The sequence below is a fragment of the Diabrotica undecimpunctata genome, chromosome 9 (genome assembly GCF_040954645.1).
Source record: "Diabrotica undecimpunctata isolate CICGRU chromosome 9, icDiaUnde3, whole genome shotgun sequence".
NCBI classification, from domain to species: Eukaryota; Metazoa; Arthropoda; class Insecta; order Coleoptera; family Chrysomelidae; genus Diabrotica; species Diabrotica undecimpunctata.
Window position 1 is genome coordinate 51,048,803 of NC_092811.1, and position 10,982 is coordinate 51,059,784.

The 10,982-nt window shown below is 31.0% G+C and overlaps 2 protein-coding genes across 2 annotated transcripts; both read right to left on the reverse strand.

Moving 5' to 3' along the window:
- Window positions 1-871: 871 nt before the first annotated feature.
- On the reverse strand, window positions 872-2,864 carry LOC140450072 (uncharacterized). Its single transcript, XM_072543498.1, has 3 exons — window positions 2,445-2,864; window positions 2,227-2,390; window positions 872-2,061 (listed from the first exon to the last, which is right to left on the reverse strand). The coding sequence occupies exons 1-3, from the start codon at window positions 2,662-2,664 to the stop codon at window positions 994-996; spliced, it is 1,452 nt and encodes a 483-aa protein (XP_072399599.1). The 5' UTR covers window positions 2,665-2,864; the 3' UTR covers window positions 872-993.
- Window positions 2,865-2,874: 10 nt separating this feature from the next.
- Window positions 2,875-5,283, reverse strand: LOC140450071 (uncharacterized). The gene is made up of 3 exons (XM_072543496.1): window positions 5,073-5,283; window positions 4,715-4,973; window positions 2,875-4,409 (listed from the first exon to the last, which is right to left on the reverse strand). Exons 1-3 carry the CDS (start codon window positions 5,126-5,128, stop codon window positions 3,006-3,008), a joined length of 1,719 nt encoding a protein of 572 aa, XP_072399597.1. The 5' UTR covers window positions 5,129-5,283; the 3' UTR covers window positions 2,875-3,005.
- Between the last annotated feature and the right edge of the window lie 5,699 nt (window positions 5,284-10,982).

Consider the following 10,982-nt stretch of genomic DNA (forward strand, 5'->3'; position numbering starts at 1 on the left):
AATAGAAAAATTTATAAGTCAAATGTAAAATACAATGAGTTATAGATAATAGTATATTATTCAACTAGCATGTAATGATAGCCATTACATGCGATTAGAATACTACACTTTTTCTACGACCTTTTTTATTTTAATTAATACAAAAATATAATTATCAACTACTTGAGATTAAAATTATAATTTACAAAAATAAATGTAGTTTGCCAATAGTATGCGGCTGAATAATTGGTTGACTACTATTAGCAAGTTATGCTGTCTTATGAATAAAACAAGAAATAGTCAATTCAAGTTCTATTCATTCCCAAAAAATTATAAGCACAAATTTGTACCTACTGTAAATGTAATAAATAGGAAATGGCTATTATCAGTGGATATATTTTATAAAGTTTTATTGTACAAAAATCCAAAATGTTACAAATTCCAATAAACACAACAAAAATGCGCTAATGTCACTGTCATTGAAAATCATAAACGTCATAATTCATAGTAAACAAGGTATAAACCTAAAAAATATAAGGACCCATTATATTAAGTTAATTATAGAAATAAATTACAATAATTATTGTATTAAATAAACAAGTTTAAGTAATTTTATTTGCAGTTTATATATGACTAATATATTAAAAGTGGCATGCACCACTTGAACCTAACTTCAACCCATCAGTAGTGAACTATTACTCACGGGTAAAGTAATGGGTATTATTATCTATTCAAAAATAGTGAATAATGACCATTTTTTTGAACTGACGTAGACAAATAAGTTTAAAAAGTAATTTATTTATGTACACTCACATATATCTACAATATTGAGTACAATGTAGTGTTACATAAAGGATAGTTCTTTATATTTACAAAGGTATGTTGAAAGAAAGGGAGTTTCACTCTAAAAATGTTATATACTACTTGTCACAAGGAAAGGTTCCTTTGCTAATTTTTGTCTTCCATGTCTACTAGTTCTATGAATACTAATAAATATAGGACAAAAACAATACATTAGAGAGGTACTATTGGTTCAACAAGATTTATTAATCCACTGCATACAGTAACTATTTTATCTAATAAGCTAGCATCATCATTTAAATTACCTCTTTTAAGCATGCTAATAGGAATTGTGGCCTTAAAAATTCTAAATTTATTTTTTATAACTCCAATAATCCTCTCTACATGAATTCTCACATGAGCAATATGGCGTGTTGCCTCAATTTCCAATGGGTGTAATTGGTTTTTCCCCCTTGTAAAGGCTGGAATAACCAATTTAGCTCCAATTATACCTAAGCTATCTTTTATTAAAAAACCTCTGTCAGCTAACACTACATCACCAGGTAAAATAAAATTACAAAATTGGCCCAATTCTACCATTTGTTTATCTGATGTTCGCCCACCCCAACCACTACTAATATAACAAATAGTTCCCTGAGGGGTGATACCTATCAAATACTTAATTGTATGGTGGTGTTTGTAATTAGACCAACATTGTTGCTGAGTTAAATAACTTTCAGGTTTTTCTATGAAAACCTCAAAGCAATCGATAATTACTGTGGTTTTTTCCTGAAAGGCTTCTTTAAAGCATCCAGGAACATTTTTGTTACTGACTAGACGATCTGGCCAAATGATCAAAGATTTTAACCTTTTATATAAGATATGAATAATATTTTCAAAGTAAACTGATGCAGTGCTTGGAGAAATTTTAAAACTATATGCTAAATGCTTAAAATGTAAATCTAATCTTAATTTTGTCAAAGTTAGAAGCAGCATATTAAATGGAGTTAATGCAGTAGTTGAAGTAGTCACAACATAAGGCTCTACCTCCATGAAAATAACGGTTTTGACCATTTCATATTCAAAACCCACATAGTACTTCCACTTCCCCACATTACTGGTGTTTTCCATTAATCCAAAAGGACTATTTTCAATTTTTTGCTCTAAAGTTGCAATTTTTTGTGAAGCAAACTTTAACTGCTCAAATTTAACAGACAATTCTTCCATTGTTAAATCTGTCTGTGATGCAGTTCCTAACTTGCCACACATTTCTTCTTCACAACTCATATTTTCATGTTCACCCTAAAAACATAAAACAAACTTATTACTAAAAAAAGAAGGTACTTTTATGGTATATATAGATGTTAAATAGAAGTTTTTTCCAGAGAGTTTGTTTACAAATCATGTTTGAATGAACATTACTTTTGTATAAAAAGGGCAAATAAAATTTTGATAATTGGTAGGTACCTCAGACTCTTGCTCAGAAGATATTTCAAATTTTTTTCTTTTATTTATTCGAAGGCTCCTACTAATTGCACTTTTCCTTTTTGAATACGCCATAGATACATGACCCAAATGTTGGGAAGGAACCCAATCTGGATGGTCTTCATCAGTTAAAGGACTTGGTTTACCTAAAATAATTTATTGAGTTGTGATGTGAAAGATTGTAAATAATAGGTGTTTACCTGATATAAAATGTTTGCTGCATACTCTTTGATTTCGAATTTTTGATTCGGTCAAGTCATCCCTTTTAACAGCTGCTAACCATAAGTTCCTCCGTTTTTTTGATAGTTCAGTTAGGTGAGGAAACATAAACGAGTTTCTAACAGAAGGAACACGAAAAAAATGAACATGATCACGATCAGCTCGACTTCCACAATTCACTACTATACACGTCACAGGCATGTTTTCAGCTCTCACAATCACCAAAAATGAAAAGTTTATAAAAAAACTAATCTAATGAATCTCTTTAAAAACTATAATAACTCAAAAGCACGACAAAAAACAAATAAGAGAAATCAATAATTACATTTATTTTAGGTTACCAACAGTTTTGTGTGCCAACCAAACATCACGTGGTTTATGTTTGACAGATCGATGGATTGCCTAATATAGAACAGTTGTACCATTGTACTTTAGTTTTTGAAGGTTACAGTTGTCAGTTCATTCAAGTTAAAAAGTTATTGTAATTTTGTTATTAGAGTTTGAATAAATCGATTTTAAAGCTGAGTAACAATATTATGTTGTCATATTTTACAACTTTGACAATACCAAAGCGAGTCTGGTGTTTCACTGATGCCAACACATTTAAAATGAAACCATTGAACATTGCAATCGTCGTTGTCACATTTTAACATAGGGCTTCCATTATCCACCCCTTTGCAATAACACCAGTATTCAACTTTGGCATTGCCTTCTCTTTTTGTAAAATATCTACCTAAGAGTTCTGGCATTATAATTTCTGAATGAAATTTTAAAATAAGTTTCAGATTGTCATTCCACAAATCCCAATCTGGTAGAATTCGTTGCCTAAAAAAAATTTTTGGTGACCAAATAACAAAGTCACAATACAATAAATTTGATATGAATATTTGGCATTGGACCTGATAGTAATAAGAATGATTCTTATTTAAAATCACCAAATCATTTTCTTTAATTAAACAACAATTTTTAAATGCCAAATATTCATTTATGTCATGTACATTATTAGTATGAAGCAAATAAGGGCATTTTACTTCTAGACACCCGCCTTTACAGCATTCGCAATAAACTAATTTATCTGGTGATACACCTATTTGTGGCCACCTGTGGTTAACTATTAGTCCTACATCATTTATAATAAAATCCTCATGATGTTCTTCCTCCGTCATATATTCTTCATATTTCTCAATAGCATTTACTTCGTGTTTAAGGCCCCAATCAGTTGCTTTCGTTTTAAATGAAAGCTTTGTAGGATAGCAAATTGATTTTATTAGGCTAAGAGAAGGAGATGTCTTTTTCGTTCTACATACTGCCTTAAATTTTGAAGCAGTTATTCTGCCTGCCCTTTGGGAATACCAATTATCACATGCATATTGTGCTCTGGTATGTTCTTCAATCAGATAAGCTTGATCTTTAGTAACCACTAAAACAATTTTGTTGGCAATTTCCATTAATTCTTTAAATGATTTTTGTTCATACTCTTCTCTGTAAATATTTAAGCATAATGGAAGGCTTATATGTCTTGTGGCATCTATTTTGCTGGCATAGGGTTCTACTATTCTCATCAAACTTGATGATTTTCCCAAATTCTCCATTCTCTTTAGCAAATTCTCCACATCCTGGTTGGACATATCTGGAACTTCAGGGAATTTATGCTTTGATAACGGTTTTCCAAAATCCATTTCCAGACACGGAACAATTGGCACAACTGTAGACAAAGCTGGCATTGGCCATGTAGCTGTAACATCTGTACATGAAGTGGGATCTTGTGTCTTGCTCTCAGCAGCTGCGTGGGCATACTCAGCTGCAAATAACAATGCTGCAATATGGCTGCAGACTTCACTATTGCCGGCCATACACATACAATGTGCATTTGCTATGTCCCCATCAGAACTGGCTATCACCCAAGCATCTAGCGGTTTAGCATTAGCTTTTTGGGAATGCTTCACCTAAAAAAAATATTTTAGCTTTTTGGGAATGCTTCAAATACAAAAATTTATTTTTATCAGAGTATTTGCGTTCTTTACAATGATTGAGAATATTTTATTTAAAATCAGACATTCACATAAAATAATTTTAGAACAAACAATCATGACCGTTTATTATTCTCTTTTCTATCATAGCAATTACATATATGTTTGGTTTCATATAGATATATAAACGTAAATTAATCTAATATTTAGAACCAATATATCCAAAAGACACTAATACTGCTATCCATATATTTCTTAAAGGTGAATAAATAAAAGCATACCTTTCCAACAATAATGTAGAAATCATTAACAATTTTTACTCCAACTTTCAAAATAAATCCAGACGTGAAATATTTATGTGCCTGGAGGCTTTTGTATGCTTTCATCTGCTCCTTAGAGTAGTAACTGTCAGAGTTCACCAGATATGTATAAATATCTATAATTGTAATTGGTGGAATGCACTTTATTGTAAAATCCAATTCTGATGAGTGAATTGTATATGGATCTAAATCCCCAATTATTTTCAGCTTCAATAAATATCTAAAACAATAAAAGAAATAATTTTATTTCTTGCAGAATTCATCATTATTGATAAATATCAAAGAAAAATGAACAGTAAATAAAAATTGTTTTGCCTACCTTTCTCCAACATCTGGAGTTTCCAATAATAATTTCTTTAAATAATCACTTTGCATTGTGGTAAAGTTTATAAAATTCACAAATAACAAACAAAAGTTTTAAAAAATACACGAAAACAGCCAAACGAAATCCAAAATACGAAGATAAACAATGAAAAATGGATACAAATATAACCTTTGTGTGCCAACCAGAAGTCACGTGATCATCAAAAATGTCACGTGGTTTGGATTGCCTAATTGCTTGTTTTCGGATATTAGTCATAGAATAAAATTATTATATAAGTTATGTACTACATGAAATTTGGCAATTTTAAAGTTGATGTTTATTAAAAAAATTATCAACTTACCTTAGATAAGACAAAAGAATTTAATTACTAATGGTCAACAACCACACGTTAGCTACCTTTTGCTATTAAAACAACACTAACAGTATTAACCGGGATGTCAAATCGACGAAAAATAATAGTGTCTACAAATTGTGTCAAGTAATCCCATCGTCTCAAGTTACTCCAAATTACGGTATGATAGTGCCCTCTGTAACGTTTTTATTTTTAATTATGTATTAAAATTTATTGATTTAAAACAACTTTAGAAATTAAACGTTTTATTCTTACAAAAATTCAAGTGACTAAGGTATTTGAAACAAATCACAAAACGGTGGAAACCTAGAGTTAAACTGACATAAGAAAAAACTAGAAGACAAAAACAAATAATTAGTCAAGTTCGGGGGTTGTATTCTATTTGATCATCATCCTCAACGTCTTGGTTTTCTGTATTTTCATCCGTGACCGCTTCTTTTGTGTCGTATGATTTTAGTAAAGTATCGACTCCAAGGTAGAGGTACATACGGCAATAAGTCAAGAATATCCTTTATTTTTGGGGCTGGTATTTTAATGGCGGTACTGTAAAGTCTCGTCGATGCTTCATTGGCCAAATTAAAATTATTGGGATCATAATTTTGCCCCTTACCTTTTTGTAGTTTGATTGGCGTTTTCACTTCAAAATTATAAGCAGAATGAACATAGGAACCTTGCTTGAAGTTCTCTGTAAATTCAAAGATCTTTCCATCTTTAAACTTAGCACCAACCATCTGAACTTTAGTTACCTTACCTTTTTGTAGTTTGATTGGCGTTTTCACTTCAAAATTATAAGCAGAATGAACATAGGAACCTTGCTTGAAGTTCTCTGTAAATTCAAAGATCTTTCCATCTTTAAACTTAGCACCAACCATCTGAACTTTAGTTATTTTCTTTTGAAGATCGGAAAAATTTAAAATCATATCCTGCGTAAGTTGGACAACGGTAAACCGGTTCTTTCGGCGGCATCTTTCAATCATTACCTTATAGTGATCTAAGGGATATACAGTCCTATTTCTTATTTCATGCTCAATATTCCCAAAATCCCTATCACAAGGAAGGTACGAGTGCCCAGGTATCATAAAATAGTGTTTAATTTCTGTGAACCGGTCTTTGTGTATAAAGTGTAGATTTGTCAAAACAAGATTTAAATTTTTGTTTTGTCCAGAACAGTTATCGCTAAACATAAAAACTTTCTTTAAGTTAACATCAGTTTTAGACAAATAATCATACAAGCAGCTGGCAATCTCACATGATCCACGTCTTCCTGTACTTTCATCCCAAAGATACATCGTTGAAGAACCGGTTTTGACATTGTGGATGCAAAAGTTATAGGTCCACATTTTCCTTTTGTAGTACTGAATCCCAGTAGTTAGTTTTGGTGTCGGCAAGGCTTGCTGTAGATCAAACGCTATAACCAGAAGTGAGTCGTCTGCATTACTTCTAAGATTCTTAAGAAGGGACTGACCAGTTTTTGCACGAGTCAGGTGTATCTCCTTCTCTTGTTTAAGGTTCTCTATTTGAGTTACACTTTCCTCCGAATCGCTGACTTGGTTATTTTTTAGTTTTATGTCTATTTTATCGCAATAATTACAAGTGTCGCTTTTTGGAGGCTCAAAACCAATATTAAACTGCCTATTAAATGTATCGCGATAATAGTGCTCACTTACCGGGCTGTAACCAGGGTAATTTTCTGTAAGCCATTCGTTGCAGAGAGAATAGAGTTGTTTTAATGTTAAGTCCAACGGGTAAGTATTTTCGATGAGGACGTTTAGCGCGACTATAGTGACTGGTGACAGTAGGTAGTACCATGATGTGTTCCTTTACTTTCCAAAGATCTTCATTTTCTATTTTCTTTGCTGGTTCACTCTTGCCTCTTTGGTCCGTGGTAACAGTGCCAGTCTGGTTAGTTTTCTCAAGTACAATTCGAACCCGTTTTTCAGAGATTCCATGAATGTTATAAAAAGCAGTACGACAAACTGCACGAGTAACGTGATCAACAGTCAGATTATACTGAATGCGTCTCAATGTACGGCTTGGTCGCCCCTTTACGTAGGACCTTTTTACGTCATTGCAGATTAACAACTTTGACAAGTAAGTGTTCTGTAGATCATAGTTTCCAATTTGCCAAAAGGACTCGAAAACATTGGTTACCTGGTCTGCGCCTATTTTCTCAAAACATCCACATTTACAAGGAGGTCCAATCTTACGGGCAACAACTTCCCTCTTGGTATTTTTTGAAATGTAAGAGTTCCCTGAATTTCGCTTCACTTTGCACACATTTTTCTGCCAATCATTCATCCTAATAGGTATCTTTCGCGAATAACCCGACACAGCATGATTATCGGAAAGTTCTGCTCTTAATTCACTACTAGAAGATCCAGATTCCGTCATAGTTATCTATAAAAAATGAAATTACCCAAATATAAATATATATATATATATATATATACATATATATATATATATATATATATATATATATATATATATATATATATATATATATATATATATATATATATATATATATATATATAGATATATCGAGAAAAGGAGTATACCGTCAATCCAAAATAAACTAAGGTACACTCGAAGGCTACTCGTGGCTACTTCATCTATTTATTGAAGACGGCATATTATCTGCTCAGAAAGCATCATCAGTTCATCTAAAAAGAACAATATGAAACCAAACATCCATAGAGAAGTTAAAAAATGTGTGTTACCTTACAAAGACATGTAGCAGTCAATGATGTTAAAAATATGAAAAAGCTTACGAAACTGGACATTTAAGAGTTAAAGTTGTATAAAACAATTAATTGAAACTAGGTATAGTTTACAAATTAACAAAATTAGCACAGCAAAAGAACATGTGATAATCATACATGTATATAAAAAAGATATTATAAAAACTTAAGTAAAAAACATTAAGGTTTATTTTATTGCGTAAAGAACTAGAAAAATCATGAGAATGCACTTCCAACAATTTATTTATAATCAATTAGATTTTAATTTTGACTTTAGGTAATATTATTGAATTATTTAAGATTAATATAGTAATAAAGATAAAAAATGAAGTTACCAGTCTTGAGCTTACTGAGTCTGCAGTAAAATGTTGATATTAAGAAAGATACAGGGTGTTAAAGTGGAAATTTTAAATTTTATTTTTCGCTATAACTTTTATGTTTGTTAACATTTATGTATAAAAATTTACAACTGGGTACTATTGAATATAAGAAATTATAATTTGATGCACACTTTAATGTAGCTGATAGAGGGCGCCACATATGTGGCATAAATTTGCACCTAACTTTTTTGTTCTTTAAGGTATCGATATTTTTGATAAAAAGTATTAAAGATACATTATTTTAACATAAAAAAGGTATGCTTATTAATAACTTTAAAACTCAACAGTTTTCGAGATAATCGTATTTTACAAATCAACTGCATAATTCTGATTTACCGCAATTACTCCAGGCAATGAAAGAAAAATAGACAAAAACATTAATACTTCTGAATTTTGGTATGAAATATCTTTAATAAAGTACATAGCTAACGAAATATTAAATAAAATAAATATATCAACAGGATAATTAATAATATGGTTTGACAAAATAATAGGATAATTGGATTTGACATCAAACATTTTACGTTTTATATTAAATTAAAGTCATAAACATTTTATTTTTCAAACCAAATTAAGAAATAGTTAAACTAATTAAGATTAAACTCTTTGTCAAAGTAAGTGTTCGACATCTCCACCATTTTCCTCAATACATTTAGCAATCCGTTGCATAAAAGATAGTCTCATATTAAATAGCATCATCGGTTCAATAGAAACTGCTGCAGTATTTATTTCTTCCCAAAGTTGGTTGCATGTTCTCACTGTCCTTGTATAATGTGGTGGTTCACCATCTTGCATAAACCACATATTTTGCCTCAAGTTTAATGGTTGTTCTGAAGCTATTTTCTTGTGGCATTTTAAATTAATTTATATTTAAATGGGAATAAGCCACAATTAAAGGTTAAAATACGTTTATTGACGTTTCAATTTCCACTTCGGAAATCGTTCTCAAAATACGAACTTGTTTGTATTTTGAGAACGATTTCCGAAGTGGAAATTGAAACGTCAATAAACGTATTTTAACCTTTAGTTGTGGCTTATTCCCATTTAAATATAAATTAAGTTTAATGGTAATTCATCCAACAAATCAGTAAACTCATTTTGTAAAAAATGTAAATGGTTCTCACTGTTCAAATTACGAGGTAACTCGCGTGACCCTAAAAAATGATTACCAATGATTCCACACCATATGTTTATTTTAAATTCATGTTGGAAATGCCTTTCTCTCTTAACATGGGGATTTTTAGTATCCCAGAAATGATTGTTCCTTAAATTAAAAACACCATGGCGTGTGAATGTAGCTTCGTCCGTAAATAATATTCTATCGACGAAAGAGTTGTCAAGATTTTGCCTGTTTCGGATATCATTGGCAAATCTGCATCTTAAAGGTAAATCTGCTGGTAATAGATTTTGCATAGGTGTAAAATGGTAAGGGTGAAAATGCTCACGGTGTAGGATTTTTAAAACTGAAGTTTTGCTGATTCCCAACGCTGAAGATAAACGTCGTGTACTTACTTGAGAATTATCGTCAACGCGAACCATCACTTCATCTTCTTGATCAGGCGTAATGATTTTTGGTCGACCTAAGTTGTCTCGTTTAGGACGAAATGAACCACTTTCGCCTAAATTTCGAAATAGATGTTTAAATGTTTGGTGATTGGGTTGCAGCCTGTTTGGGTATCTTCTTAAATATTCTCTTTTCGCTGCTCGCTCATTAAAGTGTTGCTGACAATAAATAGCAACCATATCTCTCATATCCATATTAGAAATATTATTATACCTTTTCATTTTCTGCTTTCCTTTAAGAAACCAAAATAGACTAGATATTGCAAAATCACTGATTAAACAAAACAAGACTTATTTTTAGTTGTCAAAAGCATTCGTGACATCAGCCTACTATATTAAAATTTCCCGTAATGCATTGGGGTTGTCTACTGGCATCAAAACGCCTTTCAAAATAAACGTGGTAGGTACAATAGCTGACACTGTAGACTAGCACTTAGCTTCATATCATGTTTTCTATATTTTTTAAATAATATCTTTAACATTTGAATCGGTGTCAACAAAAACGTTCTAATTCATGAAAACCATTCTTCGGGAAACTGAAAAAAAAACTATAGATCTGTATTAGTCATCTATTTTTATTTATTTATTTATTTCAACGGTAGAACCATTTACAATAAAATACAATAAATGGTAAAAAGTAAAGATCATGTACACAATCAAACAATATAGAATTTTAGAACAATATAGAACAATAAGAAACATCAAACAATAACAAAGAAACAAGTAAACAGTTAAAATTTGTACATTAAAACAGTATATCAAATCACAAAAGTTATTATTAAGTCAAAAAAAATATATATATATATAAAAAAAATATCACATATCTAGATTGATAATTACATTCTTAAGTTGCCTTTTGAAAACG